The 25,595-nt window shown below is 49.4% G+C and overlaps 1 protein-coding gene across 8 annotated transcripts in view; it reads left to right on the forward strand.

The window, feature by feature from the left end:
• The window catches only part of LOC144173833 (uncharacterized), a 268,949-nt gene that overhangs the window by 163,137 nt on the left and 80,217 nt on the right, over nt 1-25,595 (forward strand). For 7 of the 8 annotated variants that reach the window (XM_077702098.1, XM_077702101.1, XM_077702095.1 and 4 more), the window contains 8 exons: nt 780-935; nt 3,972-4,094; nt 4,328-4,534; nt 9,323-9,445; nt 10,860-11,051; nt 22,536-22,769; nt 23,531-23,779; nt 24,242-24,378. In XM_077702098.1, coding sequence (XP_077558224.1) covers nt 780-935; nt 3,972-4,094; nt 4,328-4,534; nt 9,323-9,445; nt 10,860-11,051; nt 22,536-22,769; nt 23,531-23,779; nt 24,242-24,378 — 1,421 coding nt within the window. The remainder of the gene's footprint in view (nt 1-779; nt 936-3,971; nt 4,095-4,327; nt 4,535-9,322; nt 9,446-10,859; nt 11,052-22,535; nt 22,770-23,530; nt 23,780-24,241; nt 24,379-25,595) is intronic. The other variant, XM_077702096.1, reaches the window with a different exon arrangement.

The raw sequence follows: 25,595 nt of genomic DNA on the forward strand, positions 1-25,595 counted from the left end.
TATTCTTTTAAGCGCCTGCACAACCAAGCCCATCGTTCAGGCTCTGTAACCTCGATTAAGCGTACTAAGTACTGGCGCTGACGGCTTGGGTTCGACCCCCAACAGGTCTATGTCGTAGTTTTTTTTTCCTGCTTAATTTTTTTTCCTAAATTTAACTTCTTTTATCTAAACTCAAATACGTACGCTTTGTTGTTGTTGTTAATAATGGTGATTTGGTGTGTTTTAGGTCGCTCTAGGTTTGGGGTGCAGCCAGTGACCCCGTTTAATTACCGTTCTGCATCGCGCAAACACACACGTCACGTGGGTGCTCTGTGCAGCGAAGCGTATTAATATACGCACCCCTGACGAATTCTAATTTTTCAGTGCCTGAAATTTCTCGCGCGGTATGCTTGTTCTATGCATACCTACTGAGTCCTCCTATCTTGCACAGCTTTAGCGACAGGCATAAAATCGAAGGTTATACAGTTTCTTAGTGCCAATACCCAAGTTGCATGTTCTGTGCCGAAACACAGGAATTTTTATTCTGTTTCGTTTCCTCGGGGGTTGAACAAAAAGCAAAAAAAGAAGCGGCAAAGGGAAGGAGGCGAAGGGAGAGGGGAATGCGACGAAGAATGGGAATTCGCAATTTTCAGCGTGAAACTGGCCTGAACTGGCCAGTTTCTGAAGCCTGACACTGGCCAATTCCAACTTCCATTTCAGGACCACTGCTGATCACAGTTGGAGCAAGAGTTTTGATGTGTGGTCGGGCGTGACAAATTCTTGTTTTCCCCGAACATTAGATTGCCCCCCGGGCACGTACAAGGATGACGAATTCGAGCAGTGCGAGAAGTGTCCGGCGAACAGCCATACTCGTGGACGAGCAAGCACCTCGAAGAGAGACTGCATCTGCAACCAGGGGTACCGCGGAAACCCCGCCGACGGCCTGCCCTGTCAGGGTGCGTTCATTATGCGTATGCGCTCCGTTCTTCGATAACGGGGTTGACTCCGTGTCGTAACAACTAAAGAATGCACAGTCTTCTTCAGAAATCGTTTTTGCCATCTACGAGCACATAAAATTATTGCATCGTCGCGAGTGCATTACGAAGATCTTCATTTGTCGATCCTGAGCAGTCTAGAATGTTTCTTGGGCAGACAATAACTGCTCTTTCAATAAGAATGCTATGGACAGAAAAAAAAATACAGGGCTACTCTGGAACAGCTCCGGACAGTCCGCAATGGCAAATAAAAAGACCAACTGACCCCTCATGCCATTTTTTTTTGGGTGTAATTTGAAAAGTACAGCGCACAAATGCTGGAGATTGTTCTTTTATTGCTTCGCTTTCATGTCCGTGTGCTGTTTTTTTTTTCTCATGCTGAATTAAAAGTCTGCAATGTCTTGCTCCCGTTATTACAGCCTTCCGAAATTTTGGAGCCTACAGGAAAAGCTTTCAACAACGAGACAGGCCAGGCTACAACGCCAAAATATCAATAAAAATCTGGAGTATGCAAGATTGGTAGTGGTGCCGCGTTTCTCTGTAAAAAGCGACATTTGTTAGGGCTTGAGTTTTAAAAAAACGTTTGAAGCGGTCGACTGTTCGGGCAAAAGATGCTAAGGGCATTTGTCTGTACTACAAGGCCAGAAAATGCATCTTTGTAGGACAGATGCATTGAAGTTCTTGCCAGCGAAACTAGTTTAAAATATCAGAGCCCCTTTCCTAAGAGAAAGATGATTATAACGCCAAGCCTTCTCCCATTCAAACCTGGGTCACGGTCAAAGTCCAAAATCCAAACTGCTTAGACTTCTTCATAACGGAAGGGACCCAGATTTCATTCGCGTTGAGGTTAACTGGTTAACTAATGGTCCAAATTATTTCTTTGCGTTCTAACAGCCTACCAAACAGAAGCGCAACAGAAAATTTTGAAAGTTTCCGCAATCAATTTCTCGGCGGATAGACAACATCTGCGGAGTTTTCCGAGCCAACCCCTAAACCTTCTGCAGCAAATATTCATCCCCATGGACGCTACTGAATCCTACAGAACAATCTATCTGATGGTGTCAGTACGTTACATGAACAGCAGTGCCAGTACGTCTTATCAACAGTAGAGCAGTGGACCTTTCTCAACATACCGTGGCTACCCAGCGGCTCGCTTTAAGCGTTGAGGCGCTTGAGACTCAGTGCTCAGAAGGGGCTCCCTGTAACCGTCTGTCCAGGCGGGCAAGTAGTAAGTCGCTCAAAAGGGTGGCAAGGCACGATACGGTGCAGATTCCACCTTTTTGGATGCACAAGCCTCCTGCATCTTCAATGAAAGTCTAGAGCAGGTAATACCGTGGCAGCTCAAGAAAAGCCGGCACGCTGGTGCCGCATGCATTCTGGAAGAGAGCATTTTGAGTGACTTACTACATGCCCGCTTGGAGAGACAGTTACAGGGAGCCCTTTCTGAGCACAGAGTCCTTTAGGTATTCGGGTTAGTGGACGATTTTCTGGTCATTTTTGAAACCGATATGCGGACAATCAGTGAAGGGGCTGAAGCGATTTTTGGCGTGTTCCAATCGAATCTCACTGCTTTCACCTTGATCTGCCCACGGATGGCCAGATGAGATTTCTGGACCTTAGCCTGTATTTTGAGGATGAGCACGCCTGCCGGGAGCATGCACCTAGGTCCCAAAAGGGCCCATTACCACACAGCTCAGCACACTCAAAGCTAGACAAGAGGGGAGTTGCCACGAGTGTGCTAAGAAATGCCCTGAAGAGGTCCTGCCCCCACCGTGCGCAACAGAGTTTTGATGCGCAGGTCGGCCGTTTGAAGTGTGCCGCGTGTCCGACGGACCTCCTGAACGCCTTGGCAATCAAGCTGTTACGCGAACTTACTTCGAAGGCTCCGGAGAAGTGCCCTCAACCGGAACGACAAAAGACAGCCGCCATCCCGTACGTCCATGGAGTGAGCCACGCTCTCAAGAAGATTGTTGGCAAGGCGGGCGTACGGCTTGTGTTTTCTGCTCTGAAGAAACTGAGCCGCCTGTGTAAGCGCGTAAACGCAGACAGCCGGAAATCACCAGCGTGCGTCAAAAAGCACGAAACACGTTACGTTAACTGCGTGAGCAACGTTGTATACGAGATTCTGTTGTCGTGCAAACTCTCGTACACAGGACAAACAAGCCGCTGCCTGAATGAACGTTTGAGGGAGCCCGCCAATGAAGTCAGGTCTTCGACAGGCGCCACGTTGTCGGCGCCTCCTGCGGCTGCACTCCCCGGTTCACAGAGTGCGCCACACTCACCAATTGCCGTGGGCGAAGGGAGATGGAGATCTTCGAAGCCTACCAAATCAACAGGAAAGGGAGCGACTGCATCAGCGAACCGTCCGTGTCACTGCTCGATAAGGAAATCGCTTACGTGCGTGACTAGTCGTCTACTAATCGTCACGCGGCGGATAAAATTGATGTTGCCATACTAACTAATCTGTTGCTATCACCTTTTATGTCAAAAGTTTATTTTTATTTTTCGTTTCTCTTTCCATCTCTTCCCTTTGCTTTTCCTATATATTTTCCTGCGAATTAAAACGCGCACAGGTGTTCGTCAACGCTTGTGTCGTCTGTGACTTCCTTAGTCCCGTCTTCCGCGCTGTTTTTAAACGATATGATACAGCAACGAGCCCTTTAGTACACCCTTTCACAATATGAGATCTATGTCTAGCTAGACGCCTGGCCCACTTTATTGAGATTTGCTTTAACAGACACTCTGATGTAACAATGTTTCTCTCCTTCAGTATGCCAAATTTATGAGTGCTGGAATCCTTTCTGAGAATTTGGAACAGTGGTCTATGGTATGCGTTTTGCACAGTGCCTTGCACACTGTTGTATTATGAAAAGTATTACTTCAGAATTTCCTTCGACTAATGCACGCACATATTACTTTGTTATTTTTTTACGTAGGACCTTCAAGGCACTTTATAGCTCTCAGTATAGGTACATTCAATTCGCACATTCTTTGCAGACATTGACGAGTGCGGAGAAGAAACACTGCGCTGCTCTGACGAGTGTGTCAACGTCCTCGGGAGCGCCTTCTGCGCTTGTCCGCTCGGCATGAGGCTGAAGCCAGACAACCTCACTTGCGAAGGTGAGCTGGAGGCAACGTGTTTAGTGCTTACCGAGAGCGCTTCCCATGTTTTGGTGCTCATCGCAAGCTTCGGCTCTTCCCAACGGTTGCATTTTCTTCCTGGCGCGCTACGTGTAATACAGCAAGAATTTCGCGGTACCGAAATGCAATGGCTAGAAGCAAAACGACGAGATACTGGGAGAGCTGCTTGATTAAACCCCAAGGATGACGGAGTCGTTCCCCTTTTCTTCCAGCCAGGCCCCGATCATTCAATTTCCGACGGGGACCCCGGAAGTGGTTGCTTACGCGCAAACATTTCTCTTCCTTCCGAACGGACATTGATGAGTGCAGCGAGAATCCGCGCGTCTGCAGCCAGCTGTGCACGAACACGCATGGAAGCTACGTGTGCTCCTGCAATCCGGGCTACACGCTGTCCTCCAACGACAGCTACCGGTGCATCGGTACAGTGAGCCTTATGCATGCGATCTTTCCCTTTGGGCTTTCCTTAGAGCCTTTGCCGTGCAATGAACACTGGCATTTTCCGACTGCGTCCTTGAGGTCAAAGCGCGTCGCGCCCTTTGCTAGTAGCGACAGGGAAGTCTCACCTTTGCTTGCTTGGCCGAAAACCGTTAGAGTCTTATGTCCCGTTTTCGGGAATAAGCTGCATAGGGCAAAGTTTTCTCCACGAATTCCCAACTGTCCTATTTATTTATTTATTTATTTATTTATTTATTTATTTATTTATTTATTTATTTATTTATTTATTTATTTATTTATTTATTTATTTATTTATTTATTACAAGAGCCCTACAATGCCCATTGGGCATTGTTCTAGTGGGGGTTACACTAGAAAATAGAATAAAACATCAAATTCTAACCAAACTAAAATCATACTTAACATTGTACAAGAGAACTATAAACACTTACAGCCCAGCATTGGAACAAAAGTACAAAAGACAGGAGTACAACGAAAGCAGTAATTATACATATCCAGAATAAACAACCAAAAGGAGTAAGAAGCAAACGTTAAATGTATGGTTTATTTCATTAACTCAAAATATTGTTTCAATGGCTGTTAGAAAATTAGAAACGGAGAATATTGTTATTTTTAGCGCGTTCCAGTCGCTAATAGAGTTTGGAAAGAAAGAGTATTTAAAGACATTCAATCTACAGGTATACTCTCTAATTTTATATACGTGATCTTTCCGTTCAGACATATAACTAGGCGTCTTTAAATACCGTTCTTTATTTATTCCACTCTTACCACGGTATATATTACAAAGAAATTTAAGTCTTTGAACTTTCCGTCGTCCACAAAGTGGTTTCCATCCCAAGGCCTGAAGAATGTCAGAACTTGTTATTCTAAAATCAAAATCAAACCTGGCAGCTCTTTTTTGTACCCTCTCGAACTTTTCTTTCCGTACATTAGTGACAGGGTTCCAAGAAACAACCATACTCTAGAACTGGGCGCACACTTGTAATATACAGCGTTTTCTTGAGTGCTTGCGGTGCGTCACTGAAATTTCTTTCGAAAAACGAATTCAGCGCTAAGCCTTCGCTGTGATTAAGTCTACATAACTGGTCCAATCTAGTGTTACCGTGAATGTTACCCCAAGATACTTAACTTGATCTACCTTTTGTACTGCCCAGGAATTAACTAGTAAGACCTGGATACTAAATTTTTTGTTAGTAAATTCAAAACATTTAGTTAGGTTTAAACTCATTTGCCACTGAGCACACCAAGACAATCTTATCGAGGTCAGACTGCAGTACTGTGGTGTCATCAACACACTTGACTGGGCAATACCAAACACAATCTGCATAAAGCCTCACTGTAGATTTCAAACCCAGTGGAAAATCATTGATAAAAATAAAAAAAGCAGCGGTCCCAGGACCGACCCCTGTGGCACCCTGGACAGTACATGAGCTGGTGATGAAGACACGCCATTTACCACAACACATTGTTTACGGCCGCTTAGATAATCCTCAATCCACCCCATGAGGGTTGTAGGAATACCAAGCAATGACAATCTATGCAGCAAAAGACTGTGGGGACGACATCAAAAGCTTCTTTAACGTCCAAAAATACAGCGTCTAATTGAATGCCTTGGTCGAATGATAAAGCGATGTCATGTACGAATTCGGTTAGCTGTGTAACACAAGAAAGACCTGCGCGAAAGCCATGTTGGGATGGAGTGAAAAAATTATCTTGAAGGTGTTCTATAAGGTGTTACGATTGAGCACGCCGTTGGGCTTTGTTTCAACACTCCTCGGCTGTGCGACGAAGCCTTCACTACGTGCGCCTTTCAAGCCAGCCCCCCGAGTCGGTGACTCATGCTTTCACGTCTCGACAAGCCTGGGTCTCTGACGCCTATCTTTCGGCGTATTTCAAATGTCGGCGGTTGCCGACGAGGCAGGCTTCAACGCGTCCCAAGGACACAGAGGCCCCGCGTCCGCAGCGGAGTCCTCCTCTCTCCCCTCTCTCGGACTCAGCGTGCGCCGCTACAACCGACTGCTCACGAACTTTGGAAAGAGTCTAAGAGTCTTGTGCGTGTCTGTGTCGTCCGTAACGTGTACACAATCTAGAGGGAACGCTCGTTTTAACCGTTGGCGTTTTGACTATAAATACGACCCCCCCCCCCCACCCCTCAGAGCGCTATATTTCATTCCTGTTTGAGCAGTGAATCAATGCTGTCACTCTGCTCGAGTCCTGTATTGTGACCTCGCCCGTCGGGGCATTGTTTTTTGGCTTCGGCTCATCTTTCGCTATGAAGTAAACAGTTACGTTAGCTTTCGGCTTCTTGACTTTTTCACGGCTGCCACAGCGGCTGGCCGCTCGCTTCATACCACGCTACCAAACGTATGTCGGAGGCGACGGAGCTCGGCTCGGGTCGGTCTTCCCGTGCGCAACAAAGGCAAGAATAAATTATGTGTTCCAGTGTCTTGCAACAAACGGGGGTTAGTGATACCGGTCTATAGTTAAATACTTTATCATGGCCGCCGGATTTGTGCAAAGGCCTGATATTGGCGAGCTTCCACTTTCTCGGCGGTTTTCCACACCTTATCGATACATTATACAATGCGGCTAGAAATTGAGCGATGTGATCAGCACAATGTTTTAGGGTGTTGTTTGAAATACCGTCAGGACTATGCGCAGACTGTGGATTCAGCTTATTCAAAAGGTTTCTTCTACTTGATTCAGTTATTATGATGTCATTCAATGCTGGTAGCGACCTGAGTGCCGTAACCGGAGATATCGGGCTTGGCGGAGAAAAAAAATGGATTGAAAATACGCACTGAAGCATTCTGCTCTACTCATATCATCTTTAAGGAGTTCGTCATTGTTCGTGATAAAGGGAATTCCACTAATGTCCTTCATTTTATGATGCTGGAACAGTTGCCAGTACACTTGTACCAGATGAAGGCGGTTTCTCATGACTAGTATGGCTTAAAACTGACGGGAACAAATCTGCAGAAATTCAGAGAATCGTCTGCTCGTTCGTAGCATTCGCTTGTCTATAGAGTGCGAGTTCTTTGCAGCCAGATAGTACGGCTGTGAGTGGAGAAAGGCGTTGTAATATTTAATTGTTTTTCAGTTTTTCGTAGTTTCATTTCGCCAATGTTGTAAATTTATACTATTATAGCGATCGCGTACCTTTCGCTAATTATGCTTTTTTTTTATGATGCAAGGGGTAGTTCAGGGTTGGTCTGTTTTCGCTATTTTGTACTGGTATTTACAACGTGGTTTTCCGCGCTTTTTTAGTTTACTCTTCATTTTTCGGAGGAGATGTATAAGATGCATATTTTTGATGTCGCCGGATCATTTTTGTAATTTTTTTTAGTTTTTCCATTCTTATTTTTTTTTTCAGAATTGTGTTCCACTAATTATCTCCATTTGCGCTATTATACGATTGAAGGCATTACTTCCGCAAATTCTGAATTTTGTGGGAATGCCGTGTGGTACGCTTTCCTGGCTGTGGGGTGTTACGAATCGGCCAGCGCCGCCGTACTTTCCCGCATCACTCCTCGGCTGTGCGGCGAAGCCACTGCGTGCGCCTTTCAGCTGTCAGGCGCCACCATGTCGGTGAATCATACTTTCACGTCTCGACGAGCCCGGGTCAGACGCTTCGCTTTCGGCGCATTTCAAAACTTCTGCGGCTTCCGGTGAGGCTCTTCTCAACGCTTTTCAAGGACACAGAGGCCCCGCGATCTCAGCGAAGTCCTCCTCTCTCCCATCTCTCGGACTCAACGTGCGCCGAGGCTACCGACGACTCACGAACTCTGGAAAGAGCGTTGCGTGTGTCTGTGACGTTCGTGGCGTGTTGCCGCTTGTTGGCGTTTTGACCGTTACCGCATTTGGGTATAAATAGACCCCCGCAAGCGCTGTAAACCATTCCTGTTAGAGCAGCGAATCCATTCTGTCACTCTGCTCGAGTCCTGTATTATAACCTCGCCCGTCTGGGCATTGTTCTTTGGCTTCGGCTCACCTCTCGCTATGAAGTAAACAGTTACGTTAGCCTTCGGCTTCTGGACTCCTTAACGGCTGCAACAGCGGCTGGCCGCTCACATCATACACGCTACCACTCGTATGTCGGAGGCCACGGAGCTCGGATCGGGTGCCCCTTCCCGGTTGCAACAGGGGGTACTCGGCAAAGAATGCTACGCATCAATGCTTTAATACCTCCCATTGCAGAAGTAGAATTTGCGTAACTATATAAGTGGGTACACTGGTCTCTTCTTCCCGGATTTTACGGATCCAGTTATTTAGTTATGGTCGGAGAGAGAGAGGGAGAGAGAGAAACACGTTTTATTCCTGGCCAGGCTTAGTTCGGACGGTTGAGCCACGGAAGCGCAGCTCTGTGGGCCTAAGCCCTGTCGACCAGGGCGCACTGGGACTGGGCGTCCGAGCGCACGAGGGTTAGACAGCCAGGAGTCGGGCGGGTTGGGTAGGGAAGAGGAAGCAGGGCAGGGCGGAGGCTCGGGCCTACGGATGCGCTACGACCTAATCGTTTATTCTGCTTCGTTTCTTTCTTAACGTAATAGTAATAAAGGTGTCGGCCTTCGTTCTTCTCCTGTTTGCCTATTTCTTCAACAAGAACCATCTCCGAGGTTACGCTACCGCCGAAATGCCTGCTGCAAATTACGCTTTTCGGTGAGGTGTAGCATGGCCTCACAACACCGCACGTGCCGCAAAACAAAACAAGAAGGAAACGTGGCGCTGTGAACTAATTGGCTGCCACTGTGTCTAGATAACGACGAGTGCGCGACGAAAAAGCACGGCTGCAGTCACACGTGCGTCAACGTTGACGGCGGATACTACTGCAAGTGCCCGGAGGGATTTCAGATGACTGCGGACCTGAGGACCTGCGCTGGTAAGTGATCAGCCGGTGTCGATAATTCAATTTGCCTGTTGAAATGTCCAATTACCACGTTGTAACAAATGGCAAACTTTGAATATACCGATTTCGACGAGGATAGGAAGCCAACAAGGGAAAAAGCACGTGCGAGTTCAGCGCAAGCGCTCGGATTTCGATATATATGGGAATTTAGCCAAACTTGGTGCATATGGCGCGCTGTGTTCATCTGAGAAAGGCGTTGCGGTGGAAGGGGGGGGGGGGGCGAAGCAATTATATGTGGCATATTTTCGTAATGGGAACGACTGTGCTCCAAGTCAAGTGCCCCTGCAACATTTGTGTCTTCTTTTTTGCAATATCTGTTATGCCTTTAGAAGGCAGTCCGCAACAAGCGCGTCTTATATTAAGTGGCCGCGAAGTGGTCATGCCAATATTCGCAGATCGGATAACTAAGAAACGGCTTCAAAGTATGTTTATTCCCTTCTCGGTCTGGGCATTGTTAGCGCGCTAGAATAACGTCATTCGACCCATATCGCGGCTATTTGGCGGTTTCGTTTCAGTTGCAGTAACAAACGCACTCGGTAGCCACTTTGAATAAACAGCGCGAAGAAAACAAAGTAGAGATGGCGAGCTGAAACCGCAGTGCCACTCTGGGCTGGCTTCGATGCGCGAATGAAAGAGTGAAATTGTTTATCGGAGGTGTTACAGGAACCTTTAACCATACAAATGCTACCTCAGAGCAACACACGAAACGGTGCAAGCGTTTAATACTCAGACAATTACAAGCAGGGACGCACGTTCAACAGGTTCGAATGAATTTATTGTTTCCCACACAGTATGCCGCTCTATGTAAATTTTGTCCACAGCTAGTACCCTCCAGCATATAATTGTGGAATGCGCGCACAACCAAGCCCTGCCACCCCTCTCTACCCGTTCCTTCCCTGAGCTGTGGGAGACACTGTTGACCAGCGGTCAACCGGAGGACCAGACTCTCCTGGTGACACGGGCTAAGACGGCCAGGGCAACGCATGGATAACCCGAACTAGGGTTCCACTCTCACATTTGAGCTTATTAAATATTTCCTCTCTCTCTCTCCTTCAATCCCAATATCCCATTTTTACGCGGAAGATTTGGAGAAACATCGGAGCTATTCCGACGGGCGGACGTGGTAGCTAGCGAGCACGATGCCTCCGCGGAGTTGCGTGGGATTATCTTGCAAAACATAGATATACCGGTGAATCGGGGAAACATATGAGAGCTTGCAAATACAAGCAGTTGGTATAACGTAGGCAGCAACCAGCACATCGCGCGCGCGCGCGCGATTCATTCATGGGCTTTCTACTTCGGTGCTTGCTCTATTGTCAGTTTAAACAGAAGCTGCATGCTTAGTTCAGCGCAAGCATAACAGAATACTGCCGATTCTGTTCCCCAGACATCACGTGTCCGATGTTCATCGACGTGCCAAACAGCGTCACTAAATGCGACCACAAGAGGGTTGACAGCTCTGTCCCGATCGGCACGCGATGCACCGTCCACTGCAATGCTGGCTTCGAACTGGACGGCCACGCGTCTACAGTGTGCGCCAAGAACGGCACCTGGACCACAGAGCTGCCGACGTGCAAACGTAAGAGCCTAATTTGCCCGAACGGTTTCCCGTGAGACGTGTCACGAAAGCGGGGTTTTTTTTATGCGCCGCGGCTGCGTTTTGGTATAGGCCTACCGTGGAGAAAGGTTAACGTGTCGCTTTGTCCCGATGGCAGTCTTTCTTACGTCGTCTTACCACTGGGAGCGGTCGAAATATTTCTTCCATAGCGTTTTGGGACAAATTGCCTGAGGGATCACGAACTCTCCAAAGGTGAGAAACTGTTTTAAAATACTAATGCTACAAATTAAGCATTTTCGGTGGTTAACATGTTTTTTTGTACGTCTCCACTAAAATACATTGTATGACTGCCAAATGTTCTGGTTTTTATTTTTCCATTTTTTGTACGACTTGAAACAGGCGTAAAAATTGCCGACAGATAGTTTGTTCAAAATGCTAACCATCTCGTTACACTTGTTTTAGCCATTCTTATTTTCAGTTGAAGTTTTCACTTGTGCTGACGTTTACTACGTAACATCGCCTAATATAAGATTGGAGCTGCCGGAACAGAATGCCAGCAACTTCACCCCATAAACTCCTAGTAACGGCACAGCAGCTGTTCAACAGGGTCCATGGAGACGGTATAGGTAAAATGTCCACGCTAAGGGCTGGTGGGCTTGTTTGTCGTAGGAAAGGCCCATCCAGCTAGTTACAACATAATTAAAATTTTGTAGCAAAAACTTTACCACATATTCATGTAACTGGTTACGCAAACATTTAAAAAAGTAACACGTGTTATTACTAGCATTCGCATGTTACTATCGTTTCGTTGCACATTAGATCAAACGCTGTGCTGTTAGGCTTTCTCATACCTGAATGTTAAAAAGATCCCGGGCCATCCCCACTAACGTAAAATGTGGTGAGGGGCGAAGAATGCAGAGTATCAGTGTATTCAAAGATTGTAAGTCTATCTTTTGCCACACGGCGCGCGCTGATTGGGCGCCGCAGAAGCGCCGGTGGGAGGAGCAGTCGCGCTTGCTGAGGCGGTGGCGCCCTCTGTTGCAATGAACCGGATTTAAGCAATTTGCATGCTCCATATGCCCCAGTGTGGCGTAGTGGCAAGGGTCAACGCGAGCGCAGTGCAATGCCCACCCTGGAGGCTCGAGGCAGAAATATTTATTCGTGACACATGTATACAGGGTAGATACGGAAAGATACGGGGCGGCGTTATATATAGCGCCTCCTTGAGCGTCCATGTTGCGCCGAGAGGGATTCATTGCCCCGCTAGAAGAAATGACTATTTACAAAATTATATTCACTCTTGAGGGATTTCACACGACATTCGCTACCCTGGAGGCACAAAAGTGTCTCATCTCATCAGGGGTGCTTCGCGCGAACACGCACATAGTTCTAAAATGTCGCTCTGCTTGGTGTTTCGTGCACCTACACCTCGTGCCCCTCGTGCACGAGGGGCACGAACACACACTGTTCGTTGGGTTGACTCGTTCTCAATTCACCAACACGCGTGCCTCACACTTGCACAACACGTGCACTATCCGTCGGAATTAGTCGTTCACGGTTGCTCCCCGGCACGCATGCCGTGCACCACAAGATCCGTTCCACGCAACCACACACCACCACTGAAGAACCACGACTCTTGGAAGGATTCCTGGTTCGTTAGGTCGAGCTGGCCTTGCAGGAAAAGTTTGGCTTTCCCGGACACATTGTTCACCATGAGGATGCTCGGTGCATGCTTCTCGCAGAACGAGTCAACGAAGCACCTGTTCCGCCATAGTTCTTGCCGACCTAGGGCGGTGAACAGGAACCGGAGTTTCTCGCGCGCTCCTGCATTTGTATCTTCGTCGTACTTGGGGTTCAGTGGGAGGTGAAGATTCGTAATCCACGACAGGCGTCGCCAGAAGGCCTTGGGGACACTGCACTGGGCGAACACGTTGTCGGTCGTCTCTGGCTGCCCGCAGTAAGTGCACCACCAGTCGCGCGTAATGCGCAACTTGGCTAGCCAGTCGCGGGTCGCCATGGCACTTGCCTCTACCTTCTACCGTAGCTCTCGTAGGTTCGGTGGCAACCACGGGGGACACCCTCTTTTTCACCGCTTCTCAGGTTGGCGACCGGGTTGTCGGTGGGCGTATGACGCCAAACGGCATTGTGGGGAGCTTCTCCCAAGCCTCAATGGCAGATACTTCCCGTAGGTTTCCGTCTTGCACATGTTGCCTGCATTGTTTCGGGTAGGTTACCACGGTGGTTTGGTGGCGGCCTGGTGTCTCGCTTTTGGCAACCTGGTTCCATTTGCTGTCCTCTATGTGCTTTCCTAGGGGGCCAGGTCAGTACCGGAGGAGGGTGGCGGCTGGTTCGTCGTTCACTTTTAGAATGTCGAACATTGTTCTCAAAGCGAGCTGCCGGCTAGCAATGAACAGGTTTGGTACTTACAGTGCTCCTGTGTTCACAGTGCTGTGTAACTGTTCTCGAGGCACACGTTCAGTGGGGCTTGCCCAAATAAACCGGAAGAGAATTTTGTGGATTTTCCTGACCTGTTGTGATGAAGGTAGTTGTACGCGGGACAACTGCCATGCTTTCGCACAAAGTGTTGCTTGAACTACAAATACACGTTCGCGCACGGATATGTTGGTTGTTGGTGTTTGGTTTAAGCTTTCTCGATGTTGTCCCTTATTGTGTTCCAGTTCTCCTGGATTGGCCCGTGTTCGTTGAACTTGACACCTAACATTTTTAGGCTGTTGATGAGTGGAAGACCTCATAATGGTGGCTTATGTCGGAAATGTCCTAGTGCCATAGTGTACCATTTTCGGATGTTTAATTCTGCGCCCGAAAGACTCGCATAACTCTGTAAACATTTCAGGCCTTCCTTCACATCCACTTCGTCTCGCGCGTAGTGTCACATCGTCAGCGCGTGCGACTACGTTCCGGCAGGCGCCACCCGGGAGGGGAATGCCTCTGAAAACTCTATCCTGTTGTACTGCTTGTTTAGGGATTTTTATTTCTCCCTTGTGACATTAACAAGTACACAGCGCTCGTGGTTCCAGGCTCTAGCACGTACATATACATGGCCTACCTGTTTCATTAGAAAACATCATGGCTTGTTGATAACAGAAACGATAAAGACCATTCACAGTAGGAAGAAGGAACTGCCGTTGGCAATTGTAAACCAAGTACAAGTGACATGCATTCCTGAACACAAACACTTCGCACTAGCAGGGCAGCCAGTGTGGGGGGGAGGGGGCACGCCGCTCCCCCCACCACAGGCCCCCGCGCCCTTTACAAGTGAGCATCGCTCATCATGACATCTGACAACTCATGTTCCCATTAAGCGCAGGCCGTGTCATCATCATCATCATCATCATCATCATCATCATCATCACCAGCCTATCTACGCCCACTGCAGGGCAAAGGCCTCTCCCATTAATCTCCAATTATCCCGGTCCTGTGCTAACTGCGACCAATTTATCCCCGTAAACTTCTTGACCTGATCTGCCCATCTAACTTTCTGCCATTCCCTGCAGCGCTTGCCTTCTATAGGGATCCACTCTGTTACCCTTAATGACCAACGGTTATCTTGCCTTCGCATTACATACCCTGCCCACGTCCATTTCTTCTTCTTCATTTCTACTAATATGTCCTTAACAGGCGTTTGTTCCCTGATCCACTCCGCTCTCTTCTTCTCCCTTAATTTTACACCTATCATCTTCCGTTCCATTGCTCGCTGGGTCATCCTCAGTTTAAGTTGAACCCTCTTAGTGATCCTCCAAGTTTCTGCCCCGTAGGTAAGATGCACCTGTCATACACTTTCTTCTTCAGGGACAATGGTAGGCTGCCATTCATTATCTGAGAATGCCTGCCGAATGCACTCCCCCCATTCTTATCCTTTATTATCTCTGCCTCATGGTTGGGATCCGGGGTCACAACTTGGCCTAAGTCGATATATTCGCTTATACTGCCTCGCCACCTATCTCAAATCGCTGTGCTGCGCCAAGGTTATTGATCATTACTTTAGTTTTCTGCATATTAATTTTCAAGCCCGTGGTTCTACTGTTCGTCCAGTGCGGTAAGCATGCTTTTCAATTCGTTCCCCGAGATACTTAGCAAGGCAACGTCATCAGCAAATCTGAAGTTACTGAGGTATTCTCCATTAACCCTTACTCCCACCTGTTCCCAATTTAACGTTCTGAATACTTGTAAACATGCTGTGAATAACTTTGGGGAGATTGTGTCTCCTTGTCTGACGCCCTTCCTTATAGGCATTTTACTGCTCTCCCTATGAAAGACGATGGTAGCTGTGGACCCACTGTAGATGTCCGCTAATATTCTGACGTAATGCTCATCTACACCCTGGCTCCGTTATGCCTGAATGTATGCTGAGGTTTCGACCAAATCAAATGCTTTCTCATAATCTATGAAGGCTATATATAGGGGTTCAGTATACTACGCACACTTCTCTATCACCTGATTGATCGTGTGAATATGGTCCATTGTTGAACAGCCTTTACGTAAACCTGCTTGTTCTTTAGGTTGACTGAAATCTAATGTGGAAGAAATCCTGTAGACGACTGACAGTAAGCTGATTGGCTTGTAATTTTTCAAGTCCTTCATGTCACCTTTCTTATGGATTAGGATGATTTTCGCCTTCTTCCAAGATTCTGGTACACTCGCGGTCATTAGGCATTGCGTGTACGGTTTGCCAATTTTACTAGTACAATTTGCCCGCCATCCTTCAAGAGGTCTGCTGTTTTCTGATCTTCACCAGGTGCTTTTCCCCCTTTCATTTCTTTCAAAGCCTTCCTTACTTCTTCTGTCGTTGCTGGTAGGATGTTTAAGGTTGATGCTTGGGCGAGTTGGTGTTCCATAATCTTGAATTCACAGCGCAAACAAGAAACGAGGACGATAGGGAGAGCACGACACACAGGCACGACACACAGCGCCTGTGTGCCGTGCTCTCCCTATCGTCCTCGTTTCTTGTTTGCACTGTGAATTCAAGATGATGGTGGGATGTCTATCTCCTCTGAACTACTTTCTCGTTCGGCATTATCCTGGATGCCCTGGCAACTGTACAGATCCCTATAGACCTCCTAGGCTACAGTGAGTATTTTATCCCTAATTGTGATGACATTGCTTTGCTTGTCTTTAAGTGCATACATCTGATTTTTCCCGACGCCTAAACGCCTCTTCACTGCTTCCAGGCTCCCTCCGTTCTTTACAGCATAGTCGATCCTCTCCATAATATACTCCCGTATGTGAGCTGTCTTATGCTTATAGATTAACTTTGAAAGCTCCGCTAGTTCTACTCTGTCAGCTGCGGTGGAGATTGTCATGCTTTGGCGTTTCCCAATTAGATCTTTCGTCTCCTGGGAAAGTTTACCAGTATCCTGTCCAGCCATCGTGCCCCCGACTTTTACTGCACACTCCGTGTTAATGCGTGTAAGATTGTCACTGGCTTCCTGTGTTGTAAACTCTGCTTCCTCGATAAGAGCTGAGTATCGGTTCTGCAGTGCGATCCTCAATTCATCAACTTTACGTCTTACTGTTAGCTCATCGATCGGCTTCTTACGTACTAGCTTGTTACGGTACCTCCTCAAAGCTAGCCTATTTCGAGATCCTGCCATACGGTGGTCACTACACCTTACCCGCAACCCATTCTATGTCGCCCGCCAGGCCAGACGCAAATTGGCCGAAGCGCACCGCCATACTTTTGCCCTTGTTCAGACGAGCTAAAAACAGCTCATCGTACTCATAAAAGCCACATAAACGCTTGATAGCTGTCCACGTCACGAATCGTCCGCATACGCAGACACCTTGACTTGGCAAAGGGAAGCCGCGAATAGCGGTGTTTGCATCAATACAGCGAAGCAGCGGGTACAGCAGCTCGAGCATTGTTACAAAGTCTGGCGGAAAGCCGTATTGACGCAAACCGCCTGCCAGGAATCGAGGCTCCACTCTCTCGAAGGCTCTCGCTTTATCTAGGGAGATGAAGCATCCAGAGGTGCCTATCTTCGTCGCATAGCTGAATAAATCGCGCGTCGATGCCAGGGACGAGAAAATCGTGCAATCTGGCACGCTGCACGTTTGCGCTTGGCTGATAATATCAGGCAAAACGGCACTGGTGCGTCTGGCCAAGATGGATGTTACGATCTCATAGCGAGTGTTGAGGAGTGTGATTGGTCGATATGCCTCGGGCTGCGTAGGATCCTTGCCTGGCTCCGCAATCAAGATTACGCGACCCTCACGGAAGGATTCTGGCCTTACTCCGTGGAAAAGAAAGCCATTCACGATGTCGAGGAGCGCACCCTGAATGGCCCGGCAAAACCTCTTGTAAAACCCAGCAGGATGCCCGTCATACCCAGGCACCGATGCACCATTCAGTTTTTGAACACTCGCAGGGCTTGTCAGCATCAATGGGAGCCCACATCGAATCAACAAGGTGATCGGCACACACGGCAGCACCCCACAAAATGCACTAAGCTTGTTCTCAAAATCCTCTGCATCTCATGACGCGTTCTCGGTCGAGAAAAGGGTGGCGAAATGTCCCACGAAGACCTCGGCTATATCTTCAGCCATCGTGCTAACCGACCCGTCAGTAATTGTAATATCTGGAACAGTAGCTCACCCACCCTCGTCAAGCGATCCAGCTCTATGTCTGAGTACAGAGGGGTCCGAGACGGGCCTGCCCAAGGTCTGTGCTCGGCTCGCTGCTTGTAATGATTGCCTCAGAGGAACTCGTGGCGTCCCTTTAGCAGGTTGACATAGTCCCGCATCGCGAAGGTTAAGGTGTCCCCTCTCTGTAAGATGCGAAGCCTCCACAACGTGTCGTTAAGCGCGGCCGTGATACGCACCTTGCGCGCACGACCCGCATTAACTAAAAGCACACGCTAGTAGTCCTTCAACTAATCCCAAGGCAGAGAACCGAACTCGCGCAGGGCAGTCAACGAAGCATTACGCGCTGCTGAACTGTCCCTGTCGATTAGCAGACGTTCGTCCATTCGCCACATCTGGTGGCGGGGCGCACAGTTGCCAAGGTTAAGCGTCGCTACCACAGGCCTGTGATCGGACACGCGACGAGCCCCAATGGGGAAGGAGAGGACGGCACAGCAGTCCACGTAGCAGCTCAGCTCGGGTGGGCAGTCAAACTTATCTAGCCCACTGCCAGATTAACCTGTCGCCGTAGAGCTGCACCCACGCATCGGAGAGATGGAATTGACCGGTCAGGCCCTTTAACTCCCGAGTACCGCTATAGGGTCGACCTTGCCCACGTCCCCGTACATCACGCAGAGGGTCGGTTACACAATTAAAATCACCCACCAAAAATGTTGGGTAAGGTTCGAGCATGGATGCGTCGAGGGATGCGAAAAAAGAGGAAGAGTCAGAGGGCTGCGCGGGGGCGTATACAACAACTCGGACGCGACGATCAAGCAAGAAAAAATCAACTGCAAGCACGCGCCCTCCGATCCCATAGCTACAATGAGCCTTGAGGCGCAAGCTCTCGCGCATAAATACAACGCCTACGCCCGAAGCCATCCCGTCCAGCAGGGTGAAAAAAGCTTGCACACAAAAGCGCTCGCAAAACAAAAGAACGTCCCGTGGAGTATGAAAATTGCACTTCTGCAAAAAGAGGTCAACGTATTGCGCCCGAGCATAGTGCATCACCTCCCTCTGTCCAAGTGCCGAAAGCCCTGGACATTCAAAGTAAGAAACTGCACCAGCATAAAGGTGATAAGTGCACAAACCACGTTAACCCTCCCATCCTCAAAACTCACTATCGTCAGACGGCACGTCGACTTCGACGCAGTTTCTTGTTGTCGTCGACATCATCGGTGTCCGCTGATGACGACAGCAACGCCCGATTTGAGGTATCTAGACGATCGGGTGGAGGGGGTCGGGAGGAAGCAAGTCATGTGCCTGGTTGATCGGGTTGGCGAGGCGAGTCACAACGTGGGAGGGGCCAGCAGTGCGAGGCTCGTCAGTGTCTCCCGCAACACCTGTGTCCGCCGAAGAAGGCTGACTTTGCTTGGTGAAAGCTTCGAGCAGCTCCAGGAGAGATGGGGAACCACGCAGATCGGCGACCTGCCTGACAGGATTGGCGAGACGGGAATCCTTAACCTTGGGTGTAGGAGCAGCACTGGTACTGGCCGTACTGCGACCAGCTACAGGCGGCTTAGAGGCGAGACTAGAACGGCCAACCGCTGCCTTGCCGCTCGTGCAGGTTTTGCTTTGTTCCTTCCGGCGGCTGCGCGAGCCGCTCGAGCAACCAGGGAGAGCACTGTTTTTCTCCAGTGCACGCCCTGGCTCGCACTGAGGATGCTCCGCGAGGTCACTGCTCTCGAAGAGCTGAGGCTCGTGAAGAGGGAGGTATCGGTCGATGACGATGACGTGGCTTCTGCCGCAGGTGCAATCCCTTCTTCCGAAGGCGACAGGCAGCTCTCAAGTTCCATCTCTTGGCTGTCGCGTGGCGATTCTTCGATCGCCGCGATGACGCCCGGAGCAGCACCTTCGCTTGACTCCTCGGCAGGCTGGCCCAAGGAGGCCCGGGATATCTCCGGAAAGTCGCTTGTACTTGAAAGAGCGTGCTGAAGGGGGGGAAATTGCTTGCAGCATCTGCATAGGAGCGGGGCCGCAGGCAGTTAGCGGTGGCATGGTTACCCTTGCAGCGGCGACACTGGGCATAGCAGTCGGCGTCGTCCTGGCCGTACTCCGAGCACCGGCCGCACCAGGGCGTGCAGGCGCTAACTTGGTGGTCGGCCTGACCGCAGCGGGCGCATACCCTCCGCACATTGTTGTATTCAAACTGGGCCTTCAAACCTGGAATCTTCATGAAGTTAGGGACGGCCTTCGCCATTTCCATCTTCACGAGTCGCATGCCGGTCTTGATATGCTGAAGGCTCCTCCACGCCGGCTGGCTGACGTTGAGGACCTTCCCATACGCTCTCAGTGCTGCCGCAAGCTCCGCGTTACTCACAACGGGGTTCAGGCGGTACACTGTCACGTAGACGACCTGCGGGCCCATGCAGGCCACAGGACACGAAACGCTATTCACGACGACGGGTCCTTTCTCGGCGAGCTTGCGAGCAGCAGCCGCCGTAGCCGCCACCGCACAGAACCTGGAACCACCCTGGTGCATCAGGGTGTCCAGGCCATAGCGGCCTACGATTTCCTCTAGGGGATTCACCAGGTCATCCTCCGCGGGGACGTCCTTCGGGGCGCGAAGTAGAAGACATGGGCCTCGCGCGGTGGCTGACGTGTCCTTAGTGCCGAGATGGTGGTTCAGTGGTCAGCAGGGTGACGGCATCCAGGATGAAGGGGCTACCCCGACATAAAACGCAGGGCCGCCCCTCTGCAACCACGTCGAAACCAAGGGAACCGTTCACTCAGGCCCCAAAACGTGCGTGCTGTCTCCCCAAGTCGACGCAGCAGAACAATGATCACAGTCAGCGCACGAACGAAGGCGGTTCGAGGTGCCTTGGAGCGGTGGTACCACTCGGCAGCTCCCCAAACTCCGGCACCACTCTTTTCTGCGCCTTGGTAAAGAGAATTTATTATAACCCACATATCAGGGCGCAGCGACTAGTGATAACAGCGCTGCCCTAAGAACAGAAAATTATCCAATCATTTTGCATGCAACATGGTCATTCTACACACTGAACAAAATTTTTGGCGTGGTCAACAAGCCACTACAAATCAAGTCACACAAACTTCACCAGTGTTCAGAAAAACAGTTCATAAACTAACTCAACTCAGTACGGCACTACTACAAATCAAGTCACACAAACTTCACCAGTGTTCAGAAAAACAGTTCATAAACTAACTCAACTCAGTACGGCAATAGAGAAACGCTCAGGATGTTGCTCCTGATCACTATAAAGCGCGTAGACCAATGCAAGAGGAAGTCTTCTTCCCCTAGAGCTGCCAACTCATGCTCCAAATGACTCATAAGAATCGACCGGACACGCCACAGCAGTGGGAACATTGCCCGTTGCGGCCGGGCTCGAAGACATGCAGCACCACGATTTCTCCACAGAACAAAAGCACCAGCGCACATCAGAAAGTTGACCAACACATCTTTTGAACGAGTGTTCATTCGAAGTGCGAGTCCGAACATCCTGCTTAATACAGACCAAAACGTTGCGGCTACACGACAGTGAAACAAGGCATGTTCTGATGTTTCAGTGTGGCCGCAGTGCGGACACCGTGCGGAACGCACAGCGCCGAATCTCGCCAGACGATCGCACGTCGGGAGAACTTCCCAGCCACGTAACTAGCCGAAATCCCGAACATCAGCCGGAAGTGCCTCCGAAGTCAGCTGATGCCAACGGACACCGCGTGACCTTCCTATCTGTTGGTTGTCTAATCGGGTTATTGCCAATTTTTCGCACACTTCACTTGCCGTACTTTCTCTAAAACTTAGGCTTGGCAAGGAAGACTGGAGATTTCGCAACGTTTTTATAACTCGGAACATTGCTGGCGCTAGGCGGGACAAGGACGACGAATTACACACAACTGGACAACTGGAGCGCACTGGAGCGTGTAATTCGTCGTCATTGTCCCGCCTAGCGCCAGCAATGTTCCGAGTAAGAAACCAACTAGCCCCATTTCAAGCTCTGGTTTTTATAACGTACGCGTAAAATGGCGGCGGCTTCTCAGCCGAAGGACCGGCGATTGTGAGAAGAGAATTTATTATAAAACCACATATCAGCACGCAGCGACTAGTGGTAACAGCGCTGCCCGAAAAACAGAAAAACAAAATCCAATCAGTTTCCAAGTACTCCGGGCAGTCAACACTTCGCACAACAAATGTCTATGGTGGTAAAACAAGCTACCACGAAATCAATCCATAAAACGTTCACATGCATTTACAGAAAGAGTTCATAAACTCGTTGAAAGTCAATACGGCACAGTGATGCTCAGGATGTTGTTCCTGGCAACTATGAAACGCGTGATTTTCGCTGGGAGATCAGCGAGGCCCCGGCACCAGGTAAGTATGCGTTTCTTCGCTTCGACCGACCACCCCCGATCAAACCTACCGTCAAGAGCCGGTGGGTATTTGAGTGTAACACAAATTATATCCCGTATACAAACAGCTTCTGCTTGTGTTTGACGATTGCTGAAGTGGACAGAGAGGCTTACACAAATCTATAAATCAAGTTAGTTTATTTTGAGCCGGTTTTATCTATCATACTCTTTTAGTACCCGTTACGTTGTTGCTCGAGGCGACAGTTGGAAAACGATTGTCCCAGTTTTTAGTACCGTGACCACATAAGAATTCGACGACATGAGACGCCGCCGAGACCCTAAGGGGTTCGCCCCTAAAACATCTGTACTTGTGGCATGTCTGTCTTTGCAACCATGTTTGAAGGCAGCGAATACGTTCCGACTGGGAACACCCGGACATGTGCTGTATATGCCTCTACGAAAATTCGGTGTAAAAACTCTTCAACTCATACAGGCATAACATGCGTCCATGGCATGATTGAATGCCCTTGCCCTCATTTCTCTCCTACCATCCAGCACTGCACTGCCCTTCGATACAGCCACCGGAACATGGCAGCGTACTTCCGGATCGGTGCCTCCAGAGCAACGCAAACTACTACAAGTCTAGGTGCTACTTCCAGTGCACCGAAGGCTACAAGCTCGACGGTTTCGCAGTCACCACGTGCCAAAAGAACAACAAAGCCAATCCTGGAGGTCACGGAAAGGACACCGAGTTGGCATGGAATCGTAAGCCGGCGTTGTGCAAGAAAGGTGAGAGACACGCTCTTGATGATTTATCTTTCTGCACTGTTGTTAGCAAAGTAAAACGATTACCTAAGCGTAGCATGCCTTAACTGCAACCAATCTACTTTTTTGCTGCATATACGTGGCCTCGTCCTCGCCTTCGTGCTCATCGACCTAGGTAATCGCGGTGCGTCGTTACTCAATCTGTCACCCCCTCCCCCCCCGAATCGCCTGAAAAGGTTAGCTTTATACCGCGACGTCAGCTGCAGAGATGCAGAGCTGCAGGCCTCCAGCGACGGCTGTGGAAATAGTACTCGTTGCTAAAATCCGCGCATTCAGATGACAACGTCGCTAGCGGTTCCCGTCAGAACAGTGAACTGCGGGCATCCCGGCTTCCAATCTCTGGCTTGGAGATAAATACTATAAAAATTGAAGTCTTAAGGAAGCTAGGCTTCGGCACTAATGTGCATATCCGAAATGGTCGACTCTATGACTGAGACTTCTATTACTAATACCACACTGCCACCAATGGTGCAAATGGCAGGAGCTGATAATAAAATAGCCGCAGTTGCTAACATTCACCCATTCATTTTATTGCGTTATATGAAATTTAACTTTGTCTTCTATCTTCTTTTTATACTTTGGTGCAAATGGCAGGAGCTGATAATAAAATAGCCGCAGTTTCCAACATTCACCCATTCATTTTATTGCGTTATGTGAAATTTTACTTTGTCTTCTATCTTCTTTTTATACTTTATCGTCTGTTCCTGGCTTTTCTTTTCAATCAGAAACGCCAGCTATCTGGATCACATGCCCTCAGAGCACAACATTTATTCTGCCACCGGGACAATCGTCGATGCAGCCCGATATACCACTGCCAAATACCAACGCGGAGCAGGCGAACCTGAAGCTGGAGGTCGACAACCCGCACTATGTCGACGGAACCCTACCGTACGGTGACACGAAGGTCACGTACGTCGCCACGAGGCCTGAAACCAACGAAACAGCTCGGTGTACATTCGAAGTCACTATTGATGGTAACCTCCTCCTCTATACGACGGACATGTGTGAACCGCAGGATCAGAACTGCATTCGAAAAGGACAAAGGGTGGGGGGATGCAGTTAGTGAATTTAGATATGGCGTTTCCTTTTGTATATGCGTCACTGTTTGCTTGCATGTTTGTGCAGGGGACTGGTGCATGCGATATAACGCAGGAATACATTACTGCCAGCTTTGAATAGAGAGAACTTTATCAAGCCGCATTTCGTTCGCGCTGAAACGAACACGAGACGAACGTTGTTCTACTCTGTATCCTGTCTTTCAGCGCTGACATGATGTCTTCAGTATCAAGCAACCAACTAAACCAACTTCCGGCGGATATAAGCCGAGTACTGCTTCGCATGGAGCAACCCTCGCGGGATGTCTCCTAATTGCATGTTCGGTTTCTGACCTTTACACCTGGTGTGTCTGTGTTCTTTTTTAAATCTCCACGATACAGATAAAGAGCCACCGCAAGTGCTGCGCTGCCCAGCCACCGTGTCCGCAGTGGCGACTTCCTTGGAGGGCGTGACGGTGACGTGGGAGGAACCCGAATTTTCCGACAATGTGGAAGTTCATTCGGTTGAAAAAAGCAAGGTACGTAGAAGAGAGTGCACGAACAACCTTCAACCGACTCACGGTGCTGCACCATGAGCTGCGCACCACTGGTGCACAGTTTCCGGCTTCTTTCCTGCTTTTTGCCGGTACCAAACTGACACTCACCAAAAAGGTAAAAACAATAGGTACAAACAAACGACATTTTGGGACCCGTACGGGTCCCTTGCTCACATAAGAAACGAAAAGCGGCTCGGCCCTATTTATACATGCTTGGAACGTTGCAAAGCCCATGCGTATGTTGTAGGCATGGGCCCACGCGTCCGATTAGAGCGTGCGGGGTTGATTGGATGTGGAAGGATTCTCGGAGTAGGCGCGTTGATGATATTGTCTCGGTGGCAATGATTCTGGCCGAGCCCCAAGCGATGGCATGACCGGTTACGTTGTGGTGTTCTCTCAAGGCGTTTAGCTGAGTGCGGCTGTTAGCAACGTCGTTTTTGTGCTCCTTTAGTCGCCTCTTGAAGTTTCCAGTCTGGCAAGGAATTTTGTACACCATCCCGGGTATCTTTCGCGTTGCAGCGCATCTTTGGCGTGTACAAGTCGCTGTCCGAGCTTACTTGTAGGCACGTGGCGAACTTGGACGTCGTAGTCATTGAAGATTCGTGATCGAAGTTCGTTTACACCGACAGCGTAAGGGATGGCAGCGCGCTTCCGCCCGTTCCTCGGTGATGTGTGTGGGTTTGCCGATCTGCGTTGCTAAGCGCTTAGGATACGGGTGGGGTACCCACTGTTTGCGAGGTCCTCTCTTATCTGCTTTTCTTCCACCCTCCACGCCTTGGTAGAAGAGCACAGGCGTGGCTCGCGTGGGAAGAGTGCCCAGGCCACAGAGCGCTTGTCTCCGATTGGGTGCGCAGAAGCCAAGTCCAGGTATTGACCGGTATGCGTGGGCTTCCGGTAGACCGTCGTCATGAAGCCGGCATTCTTGCGCTGTACTTACACATCGAGAAAAGCGACACGACCGGCGACCTCCTCTTCCAGCCTGCTATACTGACGCGGCCCGCACTCGCCCCGCACACGCGGCTGCAGCCACCCGAGCCTCTCGCCACGGCTAGCCTCCTCGCCACCTGCGTCCAGTGGTGGATCCAGAGGGCCCCCCCTCCCTTCAGTGCCTGTGGCCACCTCCTTGGTCAGGTTGCCCCGGCACCACTGCCCTAACCGAAGAGGAAGCCGAATGGCTGGAACGGCTGTTATGATCGGCC

The sequence above is a fragment of the Haemaphysalis longicornis genome, unplaced genomic scaffold, assembly GCF_048455015.1.
Source record: "Haemaphysalis longicornis isolate Haplotype H1 unplaced genomic scaffold, Haemaphysalis longicornis Haplotype H1 scaffold_3, whole genome shotgun sequence".
Taxonomy (NCBI): Eukaryota; Metazoa; Arthropoda; class Arachnida; order Ixodida; family Ixodidae; genus Haemaphysalis; species Haemaphysalis longicornis.